At 41.9% G+C, this 24340-nt stretch overlaps 1 protein-coding gene across 1 annotated transcript in view; it reads left to right on the forward strand.

The window, feature by feature from the left end:
• Nucleotides 1-24340, forward strand: part of dysf (dysferlin, limb girdle muscular dystrophy 2B (autosomal recessive)) — a 71475-nt gene that overhangs the window by 32866 nt on the left and 14269 nt on the right. The window contains exons 42-45 of the mRNA XM_070855188.1: nucleotides 14990-15088; nucleotides 21479-21607; nucleotides 22325-22480; nucleotides 22670-22761. Of these exons, the coding sequence (XP_070711289.1) occupies nucleotides 14990-15088; nucleotides 21479-21607; nucleotides 22325-22480; nucleotides 22670-22761 (476 nt within the window). The remainder of the gene's footprint in view (nucleotides 1-14989; nucleotides 15089-21478; nucleotides 21608-22324; nucleotides 22481-22669; nucleotides 22762-24340) is intronic.

A 24340-nucleotide genomic window follows, 5' to 3' on the forward strand; every position in this document is an offset into this window, starting at 1 on the left:
TTTTTTTATTGTTGTGTGACAAAACAGAGTTTGTAGTCAAAGTCAGGATGATTTTTGCAGCAAAAACTTCATTGAATTTCTTTAAAAAGTTCTAAATTTGAAACTTCATTGACAATTTAAATGTAAACTTATGATCTTTAAGATTTTTAGTCCTATTGTTTCCTGTTAATGTGGGTAATTTGAATCCAGTGCGGACGTGGCGGACCCTGCCACTGACAATTAAAAGTGCTATACAGAGATATGTCAACCATAATTAACAATAAAAATGTAGTTGGAAAGAGTAAAAATCTGAATTATGACTTCAGTCCAGACGTATTCAGGGTAAGTTCAGACTGAGAAAGCTGCTTACAGCAGAAGACATATTTTTACTCTACATAAACACAAAAAGCACCACATACAGTCTTCTTTAATCGAAGTTATGACCACTACTGATCAATAATCACTCCATGCTGTCACATTTACTGGATGGATCAAACCTTTAGTCCCACACAAAGATGCTCCTGCTTGCTTTCAGTCGGTAACAGAAAAACTGCAGCTGAACTTTGGTGCTCCAGTTGCTCCTCATTACAGCTGAACCCTCTGTAAGTGGTTTAATACACGATGATCCAGAGAGTTTCCAAACGCATGTATGAGGTGTGTGTGTGTGTGTGTGTGTGTGTGTGTGTGTGTGTGTGTGTGTGTGTGTGAGATGACATTTCTGCTGATTCGTGATATTCTGTGTATGTGCATCTGAGTGTGTGAATGCGTGCTTTTTTGGGGTGTGGGGGTGTTATAAACAGTCTAAAGTCTAAAGGGCAAGTATCAAACACTCATCTTTCCACAGGGAACATCTGTGTGTGTGTGTGTGTGTGTGTGTGTGTGTGTGTGTGTGTGCATGAATGTGTGTGTGTGTGTGTGTGTGTGTGTGTGTGTGTGTGTGTGTGTGTGTCATGGCATTTGTACACTTGTGATGGTTGATTAAAGGGGGGTTCTGATTGTGTGTGTCTACTGTTTCTTGGTCTTAAGTGTATTTATGTGTGTGTGTGTGTGTGTGTGTGTGTTCAGTGGTACCAGCAGCATAAATAAACATGTTCTGACATGATGACATGGCAACCGTCTCTGTGGTCGGTGGTTACTGTGGCGACCACGAGACCCGTGTTCGTCACCAATCATTAACGTTCCTCTCTCCCCCTTTCCCTTCGTCTCCTTTGTCCAAGTTTAAGAGACATGAAGTCTTTCTTTCTTTCTTTCTCTGCTAATGGAGGAACATGGAACACATTCTTGAGGACACACATAACGGTGTTTGCACGCTAAAACCACAAAAGTCGACACATCAGGACTGCTAACAGTAAACATGAATAACATCTACATTAACACACACAAGGACATTTTGAACATTGTGTTCCTGAGATCCTTACAAGGCTGCAGGTAAAGGACTGATAGTGAATTAAAACATTATAACCTCTTCCACATGTTGTGAGTGTGATAGTATGAGCATGTAGTTTTTTTTCTTATGACCTCATAATACAAATCTATATGTGAACAATCCATATTGATTCCCAGGGTGTCAAATACTTTGTCCCCCCAAAGCGCCGGGCTTTGGCTCAGCAGACCGGGCTTTGTGTCCTGTGTGACACCACAAGTCAAACTTACACGTGTTATGTTCTTATTATAGCACAAACAATCATATTTTCATCAACCTAACTACGTAGTTTTGGTGCCTAAACGTAACCAAACTGCGGTGTTTGACAATGTATCTGTGTTTGATGAAGAGCGCCGCTATTTGACGCATTAGCGAAAAAAACTCTTGATGGCTTTGGAAAAATAATTGGAAATATGATTGAGAAAGGAAGTAAAGATGTCAGCTGGCCTGCTGAAGGGGCTGGAAGAGGTCACATGATCAGCAGATCCCCTTATGACATCATAAAGAGAGCTAAATCCAAACGGCGTGTTTTCACAGAGCAGCAGAAGAAGAGCACAACGTAGACACAAGTTTATTTAAACTTTAAAATCTTAGGATATCTGACGTCTTAGCATGAAGTCAGTAAACACACACACACAAATACACACACATATATGCACACACACACTTCTGTGGTCTATTAAATGGATTCTTTGTGTATATTAGTGAACAGAGGATTGTATAGAATCGGGAGACAACATAATTTGATCCTATTGGTTTGGCAGACTGCATTAAGGCTGTCATGCTCTCTGTTGAGGGGGCAAACATAAATAATACAGACACACACACACACACACACACACACACACACACACACACACACACACACGTAGACCGCAGTGGTCCATGTGTAATCACGTTTGTACCAATAACGAGTGAAGGGAGCTGGATACACTCAGGAATGCACCGTCATCAAACCGTGCTCCCCGAAGTCCATTAAACTAAAACATAAAAAAACCCAAAGTAATTAATGTTTATTGTGTTGTTGTTGCTTTTACTAAAAATAGTCCGAGGAGAAGGAGCGGAGCCGGAGGGGAGCGACCAATGGCTGCCCTCTGAGAAATCAGCAAAGACAGTGTGGTAGATGTTGGAAAATGTCCTGCAGTAATGTTTAAGTGTGCAGGGTTTGAAGTTAATGGGCTACAACGTGGAAAACCGCCGCCGTGGCCCTTTAAGGGAGGCTGGAGTAACATTCAAAGACGGTGAATCTGCGGAGAAGCTCTGGGTTTTTTTTTTTTTTGGGAAAGAATTCCGAGCTCGTGATTCGTGTCAACCTCGTCTCGGCGTGGAGGCGATGATTCAAGACTTCTGTTCTGGATTCCTGCAGTGTCTCTCCTCCGCCGCCGTCACTTCTTCTTCTCTTCTCCTCACTTTTTCCCCTCTCCCGTCATCTGCTGTCACTCCTCCTCCTTTTTTCCCTCCTCGTCCCCTCTCCTCTCCTCATCTCATCTTTCTCCTCTCCTTGCTTTCCTTCTTCCTCCCCATCAGCCCCATCTCCTTTTCTCCTCGCCTCCTCGTCTTCTTCCCTCCTGTCTTTTGGCTCCATTCCTTTCTCCTCCATCCTTCCTTCCTCTCCGTCTCTCCTCTCCTTCCTTGTCTCCATTTCCCTCTCTTGTCTCCTTCTCCTCTTTTGTTTCTCTTCACCTCCTCTCCCTCTCCTCACTTTCTTCCATCCTCTCCATCTACTCTTTCTCTTCCTCTCTTCTCTCCTTCTCTTATAACGTCCTCTCCTCTCCTCTCCTCTCCTCTCCTCTCCTCTCCTCTCCTCTCCTCTCTTGTCTTGCCTCCTCCTTCATCTCTTCTTCCTCTTTTCCACATTGCATTCCCGTCATACTCTCCTCTCCTGTTTCCTTTCTCCTTGTTTCCTTCCCTTCCTTTCTTCTTGTCTCTCCTCTCCTATCTTTCCTCTTTCACATCATGGTCCTCCTCCCTCTCTTCTTCTTCCCTTCTTAGTCTTCCTCCCCTCCTCCTGATCTGTTTCTTCTTCCCCACCTTTCCTTGTCTCCTCTCTCCATTTCCTCTCCTTTTTCTGATATCCTTTCCTTTCCCTCCTCCTCTGTTCTTTCTCTCGACCCTCCTCATCCTCCCTTTTCCTCCCCCTCTCCTTTGTCTCAGTGAAGTCTTCCTCCTGGTGAGCGCTGAAGGGAAAATCTGATCCTTGATGATTTACAACACAGACCCTGTGGTTATAGTGTGTTTGTTACTGTGTATGTTTGTAACAGTGTGTTTGTTACTGTGTGTGTTTGTTACTGTGTTTGTAACAGTGTGTTTGTTGCAGTGTGTTTGTTACTGTGTGTGTTTGTAACAGTGTTTGTAACAGTGTGTTTGTTACAGTGTGTTTGTTACTGTGTGTGTTTGTAACAGTGTTTGTTACAGTGTGTTTGTTGCAGTGTGCGTTTGTTATAGTGTGTTTGTTACACTGTGTGTTTGTTATAGTGTGTTTGTTACACTGTGTGTTTGTTACAGTGTGTGTTTGTTATAGTGTGTTTGTTGCAGTGTGTTTGTTGCAGTGTGCGTTTGTTATAGTGTGTTTGTTACACTGTGTGTTTGTTATAGTGTGTTTGTTACACTGTGTGTTTGTTACAGTGTGTGCTTGTTACAGTGTGTGTTTGTTACACAGTGTGTTTGTTACAGTGTGTGTTTGTTATAGTGTGTGTCTGTTACAGTGTGTGTTTGTTACAGTGTGTGTTTGTTACAGTGTGTGTTTGTTATAGTGTGTTTGTCACAGTGTGTGTTTGTTACAGTGTGTTTGTTACAGTGTGTGTTTGTTACACTGTGTGTCTGTTACACTGTGTGTTTGTTACAGTGTGTGTTTGTTACAGTGTGTGTTTGTTACAGTGTGTGTTTGTTATAGTGTGTTTGTTACAGTGTGTGTTTGTTATAGTGTGTTTGTCACAGTGTGTGTTTGTTACAGTGTGTTTGTTACAGTGTGTGTTACAGTGTGTTTGTTACAGTGTGTGTTTGTTATAGTGTGTGTCTGTTACACTGTGTGTTTGTTACAGTGTGTGTTTGTTACAGTGTGTGTTTGTCACAGTGTGTGTTTGTTACAGTGTGTTTGTTACAGTGTGTGTTTGTTACAGTGTGTGTTTGTTACAGTGTGTGTTTGTTATAGTGTGTGTCTGTTACACTGTGTGTTTGTTACACTGTGTGTTTGTTACAGTGTGTTTGTTACACTGTGTGTTTGTGATAGTGTGTGTTTGTTACAGTGTGTGTTTGTTACAGTGTGTTTGTTACAGTGTGTGTTTGTTACAGTGTGTGTCTGTTAAAGTGTGTGAATGTGTGTGTTACTGGTTACAGTGTGTGTGTTACTGTGTGTGTGTGTGTGTGGGTGGTACAGTGTGTGTTGTCATCTCTTCTTTATTCTCTCCCTCTGTCCTTCACCTGTTTCTTTATTCTTTGTTTTTCTTCACCTGTTTTCGTTTCTTCTTCTTCTTCTCTTTTATCCAGACTGTCCTTTTATCTCCTCTTCCGCTCCTTTGTGCCACGTTCCATTTCTTGTGCTCCCCAGTCTTTCTCCTCTTTAATTCCCATTCTCTCCTCCTCGTTTTAATGTGGCAGCTCATTAGAGAGCACATCCTCCTCTTTTTCCTTTTCTCTCCACCACTCGTCCCCTCTGTCGTCCGGAAACCCTCTCCCATCTTTCTTTGGGTGCCCCTCTTTGTTATGCCTGAACCCACAGACGCCACAACACACACACACACACACACACACACACACACACATGGCATCATGGGACATTTTTCCATTATAGCACTGATGCAAAATCTCAATTGTCTGCTTGTGTTTGTGGGGACATGGGAGGTCCAGAAATGTACAATATGACCTCAGCTAATATTTATCAGTGTGTGTGTGTGTGTGTGTGTGATGAGTTGAAGTGGGGTGTTGAAATTAGTGCTCACGCCCTGACATTAACGCCCCCATCCAATTAAAGTGGTTTGACATGAAAACAAGTCTGTGTGGATATAATAACAGTGATGCAACCGGCGGGCACGCTCGTGGTGACGGCTCAAACCCGAGCAGATTCTAATCATTAGTCATCTCAATATAGAAAAGAACATCAAATCAAACACAGTATAATCAGCTTCTCTTCATGTGGTGTCAGTGTCCTGACGTCAAATCAAACATGGAGTCACCCAGCTGGTGTCTGCAGGCACCTGGAGCTCAAACTACCTGTTCAATTCTGAAATTCTGTTACTTCATGCTGGCTTTGGACAAACACTAGCTCTTTATGTCTGTATGTCCTTGCCTCTCCCCTCCTGTCTTCTTCTTCTTCTTCTTCTTCTTCTTTTGCTCCCCCATGTGCTCAGCTCCTCCGTGACCTCATATAAACACTTTGTCTTTCTAATCTGGGCTCCGTCGTGCCCGATCAGCGTTAACCGAGCGCTGCTGTCGGCGCCTCACAGAGCAGGACCTCCCAGGGAAAGAAAAAAAGCCCGATACAAGTAAAGGCAGTTTTTCCCTCACAGGACATTTTTGTAGTCAAGGTTCATGATTAATTGTTTCTCTTTTTGGCGAACACATGACGGTGACGGTGTGTTTGAGTCACTAATATGTCTGGTAATGTCGAATGATGTTACTGTTACAGTTTAATGTGTTTCTAACATAACAAACATGTTTTAAACTCTTTATTCAGCAAACTACACTGTGATGTCTAATATTGTGGCTAACGCTAACCAGCTAACCTGAAGATGTTTTTATGTCTGTCTGTCTGTGTGTGTGTGTGTGTGTGTGTGTGTGTGTGTGTGTGTGTGTGTGTGTGTGTGTTGTAGCTTGCAGACGGAGCCAGCTCAGCTATCATTAACCTTTCCACCTCTAGTTCCAGCCTTAATGTAGGTAACAAACTCATCTTTTAACTCATTTCATCCAATTCATTGTCAAACATAAGTTCCATTTACCTGCTTTACTGCTTGTTGTGTCTCCATCCATCAGATTTACAGGTACAAGTTCTTTCTTCTTCTTCTTCTTCTTCTTCTTTTCGGTCATCACTTCTTGCCTCTCATTACACTCTTGGTAACTTGGATTTTAAACTCTAAATGTGAGACTTATTACAGATCTGTTCACATCGGCAACAGTTTTTAAAAGCATCAAATCGTGTCTCTACTGAGTCGCTTTTTTATGAAAAAATGTATATTATAATCCTTCAATCATGATTTAAAAGCACATTATGTGTTTTTTAAGATAACAAAGTGTCATTAACAACAGCTACTATAATGACAGCATAATGTTTATTGCTGCTAAATTAGTCTTTTATTTCCATGCTGTTGTTTTTGTGGTTTTCCAAACTCGTCGTATTGTTGTGAATATCATGCCGCTGCTATTTATACGTTTTTATGTATTTTTTTTACTACTTTTCAATGGTTTCCTTGCATCTCTCGCCGTGAAAAATGAAAATATAGAGTTCAAGGCTTCTTCCTGCAGTGGATGAGCCAGTCACAGATATGAGGCCAGAATAAAGTCTGACACTAAACAGATATAATGAACGTATAAACCTGCACAAACACAAGGTATCTGCACTCTCACATTTTATTTAAAAGGTTGATGTGTTTTAAATCAGTTATTATATTTATATGGATATTTTTTTCAATATTTTATTTGAAATGATCAAAACATGATGATCAAAAAAGCAGTGGACTTTTCCTTTCAGTCAGCATTTGCAATGATAATGGTGATGGTCCAGATTTTAGTTAATAGCAAACAGAGAGATAAACATAAGACTTTATCGGTTTTACACAGGTTTTACACTTAAATACAAAACATTAAATCCACTGGGTCGACGTGATGTCTCACAAGTTAAAGCATCACAATCACAAATAATACTTTGAGGACTATTCCTTTAAACCATGTAATGATAATCTAATATAAACTAATGTTAAATTAAGTCAGAAAACAATCTAATTGAGTTTCAAACATACAGAAATTAATAGAAGCCAATGACTGCCTGCCACTTTTGCATAAAAACTATATTGCATGTCTCAAAAATGTTACATGATAAAAAAAAAAAGCCATACAAACACATGATTCTTTAAATTAATCCCTTGTGTTCACAGTAACCCACAAAGTGCTTTACTTACCAGGCAGCTGACAGTAGCAGAGACCTAATTTTAGAGCGAAAGCCCTTTATTGATGAAGTTTATTTTAAGTAAGACACTGATGGATAACTCTGGCTGCAGGGAGATGAGGGCTGACCTGGAAGGAATGAGATAAAGACGGAGAAACCTGTGCTTTCGCTCCCCGGGATGAAACAAGAAACGTTTTACATTTTGCTCTTTTGGTCGTGGCTCAGGAAAATACCTTCTCCTGTAGAAATCAGGGTTTTACAGAGCGACGCACGCCGAGCCGTGTGGTTACAGGAGAAATCTGATCCCAGATTTCAAGCCGAGACCATGCTCCTTGTTACATTCTTCCATTTTATTTATCTAAGCCAGGTCAATTTGAAGACTTAGCTTGACCCGGACCAGACTGCGCACACAAACACACACATCCAGTAGTGCACTCTCCCTCCTCGCTCGACAGTAATTGGGGGGGCGATTTTTTTCTCTCCAAACAAAGATATTTGTTTTATTAAGGGTCAGATATTGAAACCAGTCAAATTAAAGGCTCAGCTTTCTGTCTGGCCGAGGCCAAAGTCAACAGAGCTGCTATAGATCCTCTATACCACAACTCTCTGTGAGCACACAGTTGCTAAAGGCCGAGGGAAGGATGGATAAGTGGGAGAGGGTTAAGGGGGGACAAAGTGACTTACAGAGAGGCAGAGGGAAGGAAAAGAGTCAAAAAAACGGACTGAAATGAGGAAAAAGAGGGAGGACTAATATCTCATGGCACCAGAAAAAGAAAGCTTGCTCTCTCATGTGCTGTAAATCCTGGCTTCTTAATCTCTGGGTGGCAACCAAAAAACGGGTCATGGGCGTATATGTCTGATGATTACCAGATTACTGCCGCAGAGTGTGCGCTCAGTAGAGCGGCTTCCAAGGCCAATCAGTCAGATTTAGTTTCAGAGTTGGAAAAGTTTAAGAAGATCGGCTGTCAGTAGCGTCATGGCTCCTCAGACCTCGGGGGCACCGACCCCCCTTCGAGATATTCGAGATCTAACATCGCTCAGATGGAAAATGAACATTGTGTGTCACGTTTCATACGCAGCATCCAGGCTTGATGGTAGTATTTGTCACAGATCAAACCACCCTCCCTCTTCTCTTGTTTTTTTAATCCCTCCTTAAGGTAGTCGTACTTGAAAAAGCTGTCAAGTCACTTCCATACACTGTGGTTTTTGTGTCTACGTTTTCCATTGATGACGTGCTTTATATCAATTTGTGCCCCTTCAAAAATTGTGGTTGTACTGTGTCTTTCCTCTGCCATTAATTCTCATCACAACTATTCCAGTTCATCGCCAAAAAGCAGTCAGGTTTGGTTATAATCCCAGTCTGAAAATGTTGTAGTTTGCCTATTACTTTCATAAATCCTCCCTGGCTGACAAACCAGCTGAAATGGCGTCATGCCAGGTGACTTTGTGGCATTTTTGGGGGTTTATGAAACACACATTTATGGCCCCATAATGACACTGTGACCAGAAACATGATGTCAAAATAGCTTACTAAATTATTATTATTTTTCTTGTTCTGCTGATTTAAGCCACAGACTGATGTAAGATGCTGTTCACCTCCACAATCTGAATGCTGCTCATATTTGCTGCAGAGGAAGTCATCCGAATGTGTCCATGCCCATCTGGATGATATGGGCGGTTTTTGTTTTTATGAGTCCACCATTGGCGTTGAATGCCAGACTTTGGCATATTGGATTCTTAAGAATCACCAATTTCTAAATGTCAAGCAAAAACACCTGTGGTATTTGTTGTGTCAGTCTATCTAGTAAGCATTTGGCTATTTGCAATTGGGTAAAAAGTTCAGATTTCTAAAGCTGTCCCTCGTAGTGACGACCCCAAAATGTAATTTCACTTTCATTTTCTGGGTTGTTTTTCACATTAAAAGCTTTTAAAACCCGCTGGCTATACCATCTCAGCAGAAAACAATAGATAGACAATGTTAGCTACTGGCTAGTGAACATATTGGAATAAAAAAAGCAACTTTATTTAATAATAATAATAATAATAATACAGCCATTTCAGTCTAGCAGTTCAGGAAGCATCACAAGTGGATATTATCTGGCTCAAACGATCTTTTTAAAGTAAACTGCTGCTCCTTATAGTGATAATTCCTCCGTTGAGGCAACTATTGCTAATGCTAAAACCCAGTTCTTCTCCAGGTTATTCCAGACTAGCCAGAAATCTGGTACGCATCATTTCCTGCACGTCAGAAGAACTTTCAAAGAAAAGAGCAGCGAGAGTGTAGAACAGCAAATGGAAAAGCTTTCAGGAACTGGATATAGATGGAGTCACTACTGTGTAATGTCAATCAGTGATAGCAAAGAAGACATTTATTTATGTGAAAATGCCACAGATTTTTACTTGAGGTTTGGTGCTCTGCCTTGAAACCACAGTGGAGGGAATGACAAATACACACAAACAGCTCCGCTGAAACATCTAGCCCAGTCTTTCCACATTCTTCACATTGACCAGTTTATTTTGGAGATACAGAATCGTGTCGAAGAAAATCAAAAAGTGCAGTTTTGTATGGGGAGAAAAGCTCGGCGGTTCTGGAAATTCTCCTCAAAGCACCCAACCTCCCTGCTGAAGCAGGATTCAGGTGTAGGATTCTCCAGAGTCCACATTTCTAGACTGAATACAAAAACAGGTCAACAAGGCCAAAGGTGAATCATTTGCTGTCCAATCCAAGTTTCAAAGACAAAAGGACAAAACAATAATGAAAACAACAGCACGATAAGAAGAATAAAGGCTCTCATACTGAGTTAAAAGCCAAAGAAAACTGAGTTTTTAAGTTGGAATTAAACGAAGACAGTGTTGGAGTTTCAACCTTAATCTTGGGGCAAACAGAGATGTGAGCGACCTTGATGGGACGTGGGGTTGAGGTCAGATAGACAGGTTGGTGCCTGCCCATATAATATTTTTAAAATCAATCCTAAAACGTACGGGGAGCCAATGAAGAGAGTCCGGGATGGGAGAGGGAGGCCTGGCCGACACCAACATACCAACATAAAGGGTGTTACAGTAGTCCAGTTGGGTTAAAATAAATAAAACCACTAAAACACAAGGAAGACTTGACCTTAGATATAAGTCTGAGTTGGGAAAAGCTAGATTTTCAGTACTTCACTTTGACTTTGATGGAAGTTTAAATAGTTTCAAGCCGTCCAAGCTTTAATGTCCTTAAGGCAGTCCAACGATGGTTTTCACAGTCACCACATCTCAGCCCAAAACGATGATCAGTATCAAGTTCGAGTGACGAAGCCGGGTTGGGAAGAAAACAGGAAGTTAGATGATGTTGTGAAAAGAGCAAAAACAGTCGGTGTTCGGTGGAGGTTAGGGTGGATTGTGTGCTTGTTGGTGGTGGATGTTGATGCTTCGTTATTATTCTAACCATGACGAAGTTGAACCTGAACCGTGATATTTTTTTCCTAAATCAAACCAAACTTCAACCTTTCTTGCACCTGCATTTACCCAGAACGCTGTTGTGCACAAGCTGTAAACTAGTTTTTAGAGTTTGTCGGCTTTTTTACAGTAACTTCCTGGTAATAAATTAACTTTATGAGTCAACAAAAACCTCTCGAACACTCCGTCAGTCTGGACTTTTCCTCTTCCAGCTTCAGTGTTGCTGATTTGACCTCTGACCTCTCGCTGTGCTGTAGAAGGGATTTCCCCACAAAAAAAGGCATTTATGAAGCAGCTCTGCGCTCTTATGTAAATCCACTCGCTCTGCTCGCAGAGTTCTTGGCAGTGCCAGTCTGGTTTGGTTAGCCTGGCTTTCCCTGCAGGGCGTAATGATAGGCTGCAAACCACACTGACACCCTGAACAGACCACTGCATGTGTGTGTTTATGTGTGTGTTCGACGTCCTGAGTGTGTACTAAATACCCGTCGTTGTAGTCTGGAACGCTCCACCGACGGCCTTAATCTGTCTGTGGACTTGAGTGAACACACCTTGACACACATAGTGGGCACACGCACACACACACACTTTCTGGCGCCCCTGTCATCAATGCTTGGCACCGGCTGCACACACACAGGGCACATTAACAGACACCAGACACTTCACGCCTCAGACACACAGCGCCGTGCGTGCATGTGTGTGTCATGTACCAGTTAAACTCCACGTGCTGCCCTTTTCCATGCCATGCTGCCACTTTGGAAAAATTAGGAATTCCATAGTTTTCCCCCCTCGGTGTGTGTGTGTGTGTGTGTGTGTGTGAGCCAATGAGTCTATGGGAAGTAGGAGAAAGGGGATTCCACACCAACCTAGTGCCATAAGAGCACTTTTGTTCTACATCTGTGGCTGCACACACACTAAAACACACACACACACACACACACACACAGACACAAAAAGGAAAAAGTGGTACATGCGTCATGAGTGTGTTTTAAGCTGGAGTGTTCCTCGGAGGGTTGAAGGTTGCAGGGCGGGGACGGGTCGAACTGAAATGTGAGTTTTTGTGTGTGTGTGAAGGGGCAGGCTGGTAGCTTGATCTGTCCCCTCGGTATTCCCCATCTTTGTAGTCGTTGTTTCCTTGTTGCGTCACGGCTGCAACGGGCTGCTGTGGACACACACACACACACACATAAACACACACACACACTCAGACAGACAGTTTTTTTCTGTGAGAAAATACCCAGAAATGAATGTTTAAATAGGCCCTAACACGTTGCCAATGTGAACAGACTTTTAGTAAATTTGATGGATGAGGCTGCTTCATACTTGAGAAAGCAGAAGTTTTGATAAAAACACATAAGAGGGTTTCATTCAAAGATGTTATATATCCTCCCAAAAATCATATACTATAAATCAAAATGACTCGTGTCCAAACCACAAGAAGCCATCAGTCAACATTTCAAAAACAAAGATATTTTATCCCCCAAACAGAACGACATTGTAAGCGCCGGCCTCAGGATGACTCATAGCTGCAATAGTAAGACTTTAACGGCCTTTACTTTCATGCCAGCAGTCATTTTGTAATGCAGGGATTTATTTCAGGTTTCTTTTCTAGTGGTGTGTATTTCATTTTGGAATGAAACCCTTAATGTGTAATGAGTATGAGTCTTACAAAATGTGTTGAAAAGCTGCTCAAAATGTGTTTAATCCTGTTATGTGAGTGTGTGTGGTCAGTGTGTGTGTGTGTGTGTGTGTGTGAGAGATGAACTGTGATCTGTGTCTGACCTGCTTTTTACTGTTAACGCTGACACTAGATGTTACAGTGGGTAAGTTTGTTTAATCAGTGATAGATTAATTACAGATTTCTGATCACTGCTTGGGACTCAGTTAGAGGTCCCATGATGCAACAGTGCATTATGTAGTCACATATTTCCGCTAATTAGAAAAAAAGGGCATTTTTGTCTTTTTATCTGCAGTATTTTTTTTTTTTTGCAAGAATTTTAAATGAGCTATCAAACCTTGTGCTTACCTCATGTGGATGTTGTTAGCTCTCCTACCTCAGCATGAGCTGTACATTTACAGAGAGCTGAACTCTGAACTCAGAGAGCTTCTGTAACTCAGTGCAATAATCATTCAGCATTTCTTTCATGGGTCTTTTATGAAAAAAATAAGCATGTTCCTGAGGATTACTTTCATTATTCTAAGACAAGCTGTTATCAGAAATAGCTCCTGTTACAAGATTTAAGATTCAGTATTTAGTATTTACAGTGAATTATTATAAAAACAGAATATATATGATAACAGCAATAGTGATATAAATCCAGTAAAAATATGTATGTGCTTGTATGTTCTATAAATATAATAAATATAAAACACAAGTAAAACAGCCTAACATCAGATATAAATGTATAAATCAGAGTGAAAGTGATAAAAGGTGCTTTTACTGTCAATTAAAAGATGGTTATACCAACTCTTCATGAGTTCAACAAAGTTAAACACTGATTAGTTTATAAATAACAGAAAAACATTACAGATTCCATGTAAATTCACCAGCGTGGCGCCATCGTTGTAACTTGATCCATAAAATTCACCAAACCTTTCTCCTAATGTTGTAACCTACACCAATCAGTCCCCTCCTTCCTTCTGTTATTACAGCTGTATGAATGAGCACGTAAGCAGAAACAGAAATATTAAATAAACATTAAAAAAAGGATTTTTTGTATTAGTGTTTTCCAGTAGGATTTTGAATGATGTTTTCTTACTTCTGGAACATAACCCAGTTTCACTCCAGCTCTCTATAAGCCTAAAGTCACATGTCTTTGACTTGAGTCATGGGTCTGATAGCTGTAGACTTGGCAGAATTTGGCTTTTTTCATGCAGATGAACTCTAAGCCTGAAAAAAAATCAAGAATCATATTCAAATGTTAAAACTCTTGGGTCATGCACAAACAAAACTAGCCTGAAGTGGTTGTAGTTGTCGGACTCTAATCCTCTAATCTGACGTCACAAACTGGCAACTCACAGTAACAACAACATAACACAAACCTGATCATGTTGCTTTTAAATGCTGTGTTTGAATTTAAGAAATAAAGAGTAAAAAAGTGCATTTATTATGGCTGTATGACTTGTTTAGGACTTCATAACCAAAACCAAAACCATAGCTTTTTCCCCATCTCTGCCAACACTCTCTGATTTACACCCTAAAGAGTGCAAACATGTACACGAACAACTCAAAGTTCACTTTAGAGAACTTGTTGGCCACAAACAAAACATACTACTAGAAGCAAAATGAGCACCAAATAGCTTCATTCAAACACAGTTAATCGATTGAATCTGTTCAATAAGGATTCAACGAGTGGAATAGATTTGGGAAAATATTTCTGTGTAACAGAGAAATGATGGAAAAGAGCTCAGAGCGAAGCAGCAGATGAATTCTTTTCATTCATACATAAACATACATTTTGCATTTTTTTATTTTTTTGGCCTTAATGTTTCTTCTGTTGGTTTTGTCCACTTTGTGCCGGTTCCCATCCTAATGTTGCCCGTTTCCATTGCCTCAGAACACCCATATACCGTGACCTTAATGCCGCCGAGCCACCAGAGGCAATTGTTACTTGTGTTGACGTGAGTTGGCCGACTCCATGTTGCTATGCAATCATTGGAAAAATCATGAAAAGCGGGTTATTCCTCAGCCCGGCGGTGTGCTGCACTTACAAAGCCAAACAGCACTCGTTACAGCACTTTTCATGGGGTTTTAAAGGTCAAAGGTCATTAAGGGAGTTAAAATATTGAGCAAAATCATGCCCGGCCATGATGAAGGGTCCATTTCATTAGCCACATTAGTTCTGGTGAGTAAGGAGATGAACTCTGAGGTTGTTTCTCTCCGTGAAAATATAGAATCCAATGCAAACATTTCTAGAAGAGCAAGAATTTGAGTTGTAAAAGACAAAAATACACAGTTTAGATCAATAATTATGGATATTTAGAGTTTTTTTTTAACACCACAGTATGTAATAGAGTCATCCCACATCTCTGACCTCTGAATATGTGACCAACAGGAGGAAGAGTTCATGGACTGGTGGAGTAAATTCTACGCCTCGACTGGAGAGAAAAACAAGTACGGGACGTACCTGGAGAGAGGCTTCGACACGCTGACGGTAGGAGAGTGTAAAACTGAGGAGAAATAAAAGGACCATTAAACATGTCCTGTCCACATAGAAATCAGTGTTCAATATGTGATCAGTAAGTGTATCAACAATCAACGTTTCTAGTTAGTAGAAGCTTCGTCAGATATCACTCTTATTTTGTGTAATAGATGGGTTTCACATGAATGAATGATGTGGTATCACAGCTTCTACAGCTTCAAACCATCTGACAACACACTGGCATCTGTTGGCTCTAGATGATTAGCTGCTAATTCGCTAACTCGTTAAAGGTGCAGTGTGTAGGATTTAGTGGTGGTGAGGTTGTAGATTGACAGCTAGTAGTGGCAAATGTATTGATAAGTGTTTGTCAAACTTATCACCACCAGCAATCACATAATGCTCTACTTTTTTGTCCTCTATCCAGTGTACTCAAGCAACTATTTCAACATAAAAATGCAAAACAGCCCTGTTGTTTGTCCAATCTGGGCTGCTGTAGAAACATAGCAGTGCAAAATGGTGAACTCAGTGGAAGAGAATGATATAAGGGGCTCATACTAAACAGATGTAAACACCACAATTCTTAGTTTCAGGCAACTATGAAGTACTCAGAACTTAATTACAAAGATTATTACTCCCTTTCTGTCAATAGATCCCTGTAAATCCTTCACACTGCACCTTTAAAGTCCAGGCGCTACATGCTAATAGCTAATAAAGCAGTCTGAGGTGATCTGGGGGGTATTGAACATTTCCCACTCGTTACTTTTGTGTGTTTTATGGCATGAAAATAACTCTTCATGTCAAGTCACTCTGGTTTAGCAGTGTTGCCTCACAGCAAGAAGGTTCCAGGTTCAAATCCGCTGGCCGGCAACGACGGTTTTTAGCCTTTGAACCTTTCTGTGTGGAGTTTTCACGTTCTCCAGCTTCCTCCCACAGTCCGAAGACATGCAGGTTAGGTTAATTGGTGACTCTAAACCCAAAGCATGGACAATGGATGGATGGATTCTTTTTATGTATTTCTTTATGTCTGCTGAGGTCTCTGCTAGTGCCGGCTAAATATCCTATCTATGTGTGTGTCCGTTGGTTGGGAAAATGTCAGAGAAAAGGGGGAAAAGCATTGAAAGATGATAAATACTGTAAATATAGTAAACAAGAAGGGAAAAAGATGGCGAGCGATGGAGGAAAACATGAGGAAGTTCGAGACAGTGCGGCCCTTTGTTCCATTTTCTTGAAATGTTTTGCTCGTTACAACTCCACCATTTAAATCACATTTTTGCCCTCCTGCCAGTTCCCTCCGTCAGTCCATCCCTCCATCCTTCCCCACCTCCCCCTCTCTTCTCATGCCCCGTCGTCGCAGTCCGGTGCCGTGACATTCCGGCCGTTTTCAGAACAACTCCGGTGACTCATCCGTGTTGAATTCGCTTTGGGAACGCCGCAGTGGGTTGGATTCGGGGGGAAAAAGTCGCTCTCCGATGTTGGCGGGCGCGACGATGAGGGATCACGTCAGCCGTCGTCAGCGTCTGTCTTTAGTCTCGGTCTTTCAGAGGCTGCCACGGTTCAGCCGCCGTCCCAGGAGCCTCTCCGCCGTCACCCACGCTCTGCTCAACCCTTATCCCAATTCTCTTGGCCCAAACGCCGACCTTTTCTTCCACCGGGACACAAAGCACACATCACTTGTTCTTGTCTGATGCTCGAACAAATGACTATTCACGTCAGAATTTGGCCTTTTTTCATTACCCCTAAATCAGACCTCTAACCTCTCCCTTGAAAGCCATTTCACATCAGTACAGCAGCTTTAACTCCATCCTCTGTACTTTTTTTTATGTGCTTTCTCTTCCTTCATAGAGCTTCGGGTTCAGTTTTCAGCATGTGTCCTTACATACATGTAGCACAAAGGCTTGAAAGCAATAATAACATGATGTAATCGATCCGAAAAAAGCTTTCAAATAAAGGTTTTGTGGAAGATTAGTAAATTATCTGATACATTTTGGAAGCATCAGTAGAACAAACATGATCAATCACATTGGAAAGTAATTGAAAGTATCTTCTAACTACCTGAAACTTTCCAAACTTGCTCTTAAGTAAAGGTACATTTCCATGTCTTTGTCCCAGAGATGAAAGCATTAAAACAAGGATAAAACTAAACGGCACAATAGAGAACAATAACAGCCTGCCCAATATTCATTGACCCTTGAGAGGCTCTTTCCATTTAGCCATCTACTGGGTGTATTTCTTTCATTCAGGAAGCTTATTAAATGGTTTCACCCCTGCTGATGGAAACACATGTAAGTTGCCTTTGAGTTTTTGCGACATTTCAAAACTTTGCTTAAATTTCACTTGACACTTGGATGGAAACTAGCGAAATGACCAATGAGCCACTGGTTCCATTGTCGCTTTGCCTGAGTTTCACCCTCTCCTCACCCCTCTCCTCACCCACCCCTCCCTGCTCTTCTCTCCTCTAGTCTTTACTTTGACAGCTGCCTCAGTCAGATCAGCTACTGTCACAGAGAAATGAGCCATTGTTTCCGACCTTTCCTTTACCCTCCTCTCACCCCGTGCTGCCACCTTCTTTCTCTCCGCCTGTGTTCCCTCTGCCCTACGACAGTCTTTGGGTTGCTACTGTCAGCTGAGGCACAGTTTCCAGCCTCGCTTTGACCCGTAGTAAACTCCCTCTCTTAATATCCTCACCTTTCCTCTCAACCTCGACGCCGCTGTCGCCTCCGTTTCTGTCACCTTGCTGTTTCTGTTTCCATCTCCTCCCAAACTGCTGCAGAGGTTTTGCAGTTGCATCACCGATTCAGCGCTCTCGTCTGGCGCCATCATGGAGGTCCGCGAGTCAATGAGCCATTGAAATGACTAAATATATCACTTAAGCAAATGAAAGATCCCTGAAAAAGCCAAAGGATTCATCCAACGCAGATGATGACAGTAACATAAGATTGATTAGCTGGATCACTATTCTAGTTTTTGCCTTTATTCCAATAAAGACAACTTTGCTAACCAAGCGGTTTACATGGCTAATGAAAAGGAATATTCCACCGATATTCACGTTTTACACGCAGCCGCGTAGACTCGGATTAACCTGCTGTTTATCACGGAAAAGTCGAACGACTGGAGCCACTTGAGCATGAAAAGAGACTTGGAAGCAAGTCATTTTCACCCATCAAGACAATGACCCCATCAACACGTATAAACGTCTGACACTCTGGACCCCAATTATAACTGCATAAGTTTGATACCGAAGAAAGTTTAAAAACGTGGCAATTCTCAGGTAAGTCCTGGAAATATAAGGACTGTCGTTTTTCTTAAGAATAAAAAGTGGATTTATTTTAGTGGGTTGTTTTTGGCATTATGTTGTCCACAAACTAGTTGTTTAATTGATTAACTATAATAATCACAGTCACAAAACAAGTACGTTTATTGAATTGCGTTCATGAAAAACAGCTGTTGACCTTCAGAGGAAGCCCGATTTTCATATTCTTTCCCCATATCCTTTCTCATCCTGCTCAATTTCACCTCATCTCTTCCTTCCTCCTCTTTGCCGTCTTTGTACTGTCCTTTTCAATATCCCGTCTCTACCTACATTAAAGTCAGAAGCTCCCTCTGTCCTTGGCTCACCCCTCTCCTTCCATTCTCACCTCCTCCTCACCTCTCTTCTTCTTTTCAGCGTCCTTCCTCGGCTCCTCACCCTCCCGTCGTCCCTGACAGTAGAAGTGGTTGTTTTTTTTCTTCTGTCACAAAGACGCTGCTGTTTCCATCCTTGTTACGACACGGTTCACCTCTCTACCTCCCCCTTTTCAGCTCCTCTCTCCCCTGGTATTGGGTTTGGTGCGGTAGGATTGGCGTTTCCAGACTTGTCTTTCATTTGCATCATCCCAGCTTTCTTCAAGACGTTCAAGACAACTCTAACCTCCTCTAACTCAGCTTTGTCATTGTGATTACATCGTTGTTTTCTGTCACACCCTCACTTTTCCCATTTATAGAAGCACTGCGATCATTTGTGAATAAATACTCACAGAGAAAATAGAGTGCAACCTTTAGCTTTACATTATAGATATCACTTAAGTATATTTGATGCTGCAGATCTGATGGAGGATTTCAAACACCTCTTTCTTTAGAGGTGCATGAATCTATTTCCCTTCTAGACTGATGAAACTGTCACAATTGGACGTTGGATCGTTTTCTGTTTAAACCAGCAAACTGACGGCATCCCGGATCCCAGATTGAGTAATGAGGATAAGGTGTTGTTGTGTTTCGTACAGCGAACGAATGCCAGCTCACGAGAAAACAGCAGTTTTATTGCATTTGCTCTCTTGGCACACCCCCCTACTCAACCACAACTACTAATACTGGGTGATATGTTTGGCTTGTGCTGCTGTGTCAATTTAGAGGCATCAAATGACGCAGATCAGGAGATCAGAATTCACCACCTCCACCCTGACATGAGTACTACAGCCAGGAGGTTTGACTTTACAGGAAGGAAGATGTTTCATAAAATAGAGATTGTTGCCAAGTAGTATTTTATATAAAGAGATTTGTATTTTGGTGCATGATGTGCAGAGCAGTGGTTAGCAGGGTTTTCTCCAGGTACTCCGGCTTCCACCTACAATCCAAAGACGTGCAGGCTAACTGGTGACTCTAAACTGCCCATAGGTGTGAGTGTGAGTGGTTGTCTGGCACCAGCCTCCCACGTCCACTAAGGATAAGCAGTACAGATAATGAATGGATGGATGGATTTTGGTGCACAACAATAAACACTCCAACACTCCAAGATGGTGCCCATTCGATTAAATGAAAATTGCTCACAGAGCACAAAAGCCAAAAAACTTTGTAGCCTCTGGGTTTGCTTCCAATATTTGCCAATATTTCCCTCCTGGAGAACATAAACAAGGCTTTACTAGATACAAAGGGTTGGCTGTTAACAGTTTTACTAACATTTCTTTCATAATGGTGGTCAAATTGGCAGCATGGCTGGTGGTCTTTGTGCTAAGCTAAGTTAGCCGGCTGCTGGTGGTAGCTCCATATATTTACCATAGAGACATGAGAGTGGTGATCAGTCCTCTTATCTAACTCTCGGCCAGAAAGCGAATAAGCTTATTTCCCCCAAAATGAGAGACTCTTCCCTCAAATGGGATTATGATTTAAAGGATGGATGTATTTATGCTCCAAGAGAGAAGACGTTAAGTCTGTTTTCTAGCCACGTCTCATATCAGCCCTAGAAGCCCTGGTGCTTTGTCTAAACCTGCTCCGCTCTCTCTCCCTCGGCACTGGGTTTGGTGTTCAAGCAGTCAAATGAACCGCTGTTTCCAGAACTCTCTTTCGTTTACATCATCGCCCCTCATCACTCTCTCTTTGTCCTGTTCCTCCCCCCTTCCTCACCCTGCTTTCCCAACTCTTTCACCCCTTCTCCACCCAAGTCTCAGTCCATATACCCTTCATTCCTCGCATCTGCCTCCTCCCTCTTTCCCCTCATCTCCCTCCACATCTCTCTGACCTAACTAACCTTTTTGTTTAATTACGATGAGTGGGCCTGCATCCCTCGCACGTGCATAGTTTGCAAAAACCACAAATTGTACATAATATAAGGAACGACAGTCGTCAAATAATGAGAGTGCTGCTAAACCCACTGGCTAATTTTGTGAGGATGAAGCAAAGACTCACTTTCCCTCCTCCTCTAGTTTTTTTTAGTTTTGTAGTCTGATGCTGAAGTGAACCAGAGTTCGCCTTTTCAGCGACCGGCTGCAGAGCTGTCGTTCCTCCGTGATAGGAAAAGACTGAGGGAATGAGTGTGTGTGTGTGTGTGTGTGTGTGACTGATGTAAACAAACATTACTAATGAAAACGAATGAATCTTTTTGTGCTTTTGACACATAGACGTCCCTGCCCAGATACAGTACGCACACACACACACACACACACACACACTCCCTCATGCCAGCACCCCTGCAGTGTGAGTGTAATATAGTGTTGAGTAGCTTTTGGCTGGAGTTTGAATTTAATACCAGAGGAATTGTGCTGGCCAATAGTCTGCTATGATGCCATGTTGAATAATGTGTGTGTTCCTTTGGCAACCTGATAAAAACTGTTTAAAAATAAAGATAATTCTGACGCAGATACCACCGTGTGTGTGTTTCTGTTTTAGGATTAAACTCGATGCCATGTTGTAGAAACTAATCATTCACAAGTTCATGCATGCCGTGATTTTCCTCTTCCTTCCTTTTGTCTCTCATTTTCTCCTTTCTTCCTTTACCCCTAGTTTTACCTCTTTTATCTCCTCCTCTGTCGTTCTTTTTACCTCTCGTACCTCCACTCTTCCGTCTGTTATCTGTTATTTGAGCATCAGTACTATCAAAACATTTCCACACCATTGGATAAAATGTAATAAAGTGCTCTTCCTCTTCCTCAGGTGTACGACCGGGAGTTAGAGAAGGTCGAGGGTTTCAAAGGTCTCTCAGATTTCTGTCAGACTTTCAAACTGTACAGAGGAAAGACTCAGGATGAAGGAGAAGATCCTTCAGTGGTGGGAGAGTTCAAGGTAACAATCTGTGATCAAACAAAAGTTACGCTTTGCATTACTTTACTTTCACTCTGTTATATTCTGCCCAGTTTAGCTACAGCTTCAAGAGTTTCATGCTGTTCTTCTCTGTTGTTGGTGTCCTGTTCTACATCTGGTTAATCATTTCATATCAAGTCAGTGTCACAAGGGTTAGGTTAGTGTTGGCAACTTTTATTGATTCATTTAAGTTTTTATTGGTGAAATAATGTGAAAAAAACAAAAGAGCAACATAGGAGAGAAAAAAGAAACATGATGGACCAACACACAGAACAACTGAGCAGGTAGAGTATATATGTGATTAGATATTAGATCAGATGAGGGGATTTGTGGGTAATGTTGTGCATGCATGTGTGGATGTTTGTATGAGAGGCAGTGAAGTCTGTGCTTATTGATCCAGGGGAGGTAAATGTAGGGAGTGTGCTCTATGTGGTGGTCCATCCAGACAAGCACGCTTTAAAAAAAGCTCTAGGTCCATATGAAAATGAAAAAACACAATGGAAGCGCTGTCAAGAAGGAGTCTCAGAAAGGTTCTTTTTCAGTGACAAACACATAGAAGAAAGCTTTAAAAAACATACCTGTGTACATGTGGACATGTGGACAAGCTCTCGGCCAACAGATGAACCAGTCACAGCGAAGTTCTCCAACTTCTCCAACCAACCCTCTTACCCTCAACCTTAACCGTGTCATATCTACCAGGGGATGTTTAAGATCTACCCGCTGCCGGAGGACCCCTCCACCGCTGCTCCCCCCAGACAGTTCAAAAAGCTTCCTCCCAACGGCAATGAGGAGTGTTTGGTCCGAGTCTACATCATCCAGGCTGAAGGCCTGCAGCCCAAAGACACCAACGGGAAGGTACGAGTGGATCGAACTGATTATTATTAACTACAATACAATCCTGAGGATGCTGAACAAATAGATGTGCTTCCTTTGTATCAACTTGTTGAGGTGCTTATTAAAAGAAATGGAAGAATGAAATGAAATAAAGTGCAACCAAAAGCAGAAGAGCTGACAGAACGTTTGTCTCTACCTTTGTGTTGTCAGTGTGACCCCTACGTGAAGATCACTTTGGGGAAAAAGACCATCGACGACCACGAAAACTACATCCCCTGTACCCTGGACCCCGTCTTTGGAAAGTACGTAACATCCCTTTAAGCTCTCTGTCTGTCTGTCTGTCTGTCTGTCTGTGGCTGAACCCAAATGTCCTCCAACCTCTGGCTCTGTTAGGGCGGGGAATTGAATTCTCAAATCACATTTTATCCCTCGCAGACATGATGTCACTTAAAGTCCAAAAGGGTTCAGGCTGCAGTTTGGGATGGTGGATGTTTGGGTTCAGTCTGGTCTCTTGTTTTCCCTTCTAACATAATCATGTCATTGCACGCCTTCCAATCAGGTAAAGTATTTCTTTACGACTGAAATGTGTAACTGTGAAGTGGTCACACAACACACAACACAACAGCTGACCCTTTCTGTGCTCTAACAAATGAATGAACACATTTAATGAGGAATATTCACCTTACACCATTCTGATTCGTTTGGTTTGGTTGTGTTCTTGCACATGTGAGGAGGTCTTGTTCGACTTGAACCAGGTGTTAGGCTGCTCTTTAGGGCCATTAACCTTTCAGTCAATAGTCTGCCTTAGTGGTGCGTATCTGCAGCCCCGCCAGCGCCTCAAAGACCAGGTCCTGAAAGAAAACCACCTGTTACCCAGGTCGGACTTTTTTAACCGCGTCACATGTAGTTGTGGTTTTGGTTGGAGACTTCGAAAAGACTGAAAACGGGGCTGCCACACTTCAGAAAACTCAAGGCTGTTCTCATCCTCATTCAACATGTTAAATGGTGGGTGGATTTTCTCCATCCAGCCCAGACACATTACTCAGGTCGAAACTAAGGCAATCTTTTCCATCAAGGAGTCACATAACGTACAGTGAAACCAAAAGCATGTTTGACTACATGCTTGACCTCAACAGGATGACAGATTTATCTTGTGCTCTTTAATGAAGTTAGTGGCTATCTGGTGACTCTCCCCTCTCTTTCTCTTCATTGTTTGTTCAGTCTTTCTCTTCCCTGTGAGCTTTTATTTATTTATTTATTTCTGTTTTCACACCAGTAGGGGTCGCTACACTCACGTCAATCACAGCACCGGCACATCAGAGCTCTGCCTGGCTGCTGTAGTTGTCTCAGTGACCGGCTGAACCAGCAGGGCAGAGCAGCTTTTGATGAAACTCGTGCTTTGAGATGTCAGATTCACAGTTCTTTCATGTACATATGAAGGTGAAGGCTGTCTCTGCTTTTTATTATCCACTGCATTACTAAATAGCTATGGAGAGGCATAGAACAGATTTCTTCTTATGTCAGGTTGCATACTTTTGGTACTGAACGTCTCATTTATGTGCAACTGTAAATGGGGCTGATGTGTCAAATATGGGACTGGCTCCAACTCCCCGTGACCCTGAAATCATGTCGTGTTAAATTCAGCTTTTTATGTTGTAAAAAGCCATAAAACCCTCCAGTGACTGATGTTAAAATGCTTCCTTATCCGCCGTACAAACTCCCACCAAACACAAAGTTTGCAGAAGAAAAGGCTCATCACTGTGTTTTTGGTAGGTATTTACTGCCAATAAATCATTAGAGGTGGATGTTATATGAGTTTTACAACATTTAAACATTCAGTTTGACACTATTTTGCTGTAAAAAAAACATCCTGACAGTTTC

The sequence above is a fragment of the Pempheris klunzingeri genome, chromosome 23, assembly GCF_042242105.1.
Source record: "Pempheris klunzingeri isolate RE-2024b chromosome 23, fPemKlu1.hap1, whole genome shotgun sequence".
NCBI classification, from domain to species: domain Eukaryota; kingdom Metazoa; phylum Chordata; class Actinopteri; order Acropomatiformes; family Pempheridae; genus Pempheris; species Pempheris klunzingeri.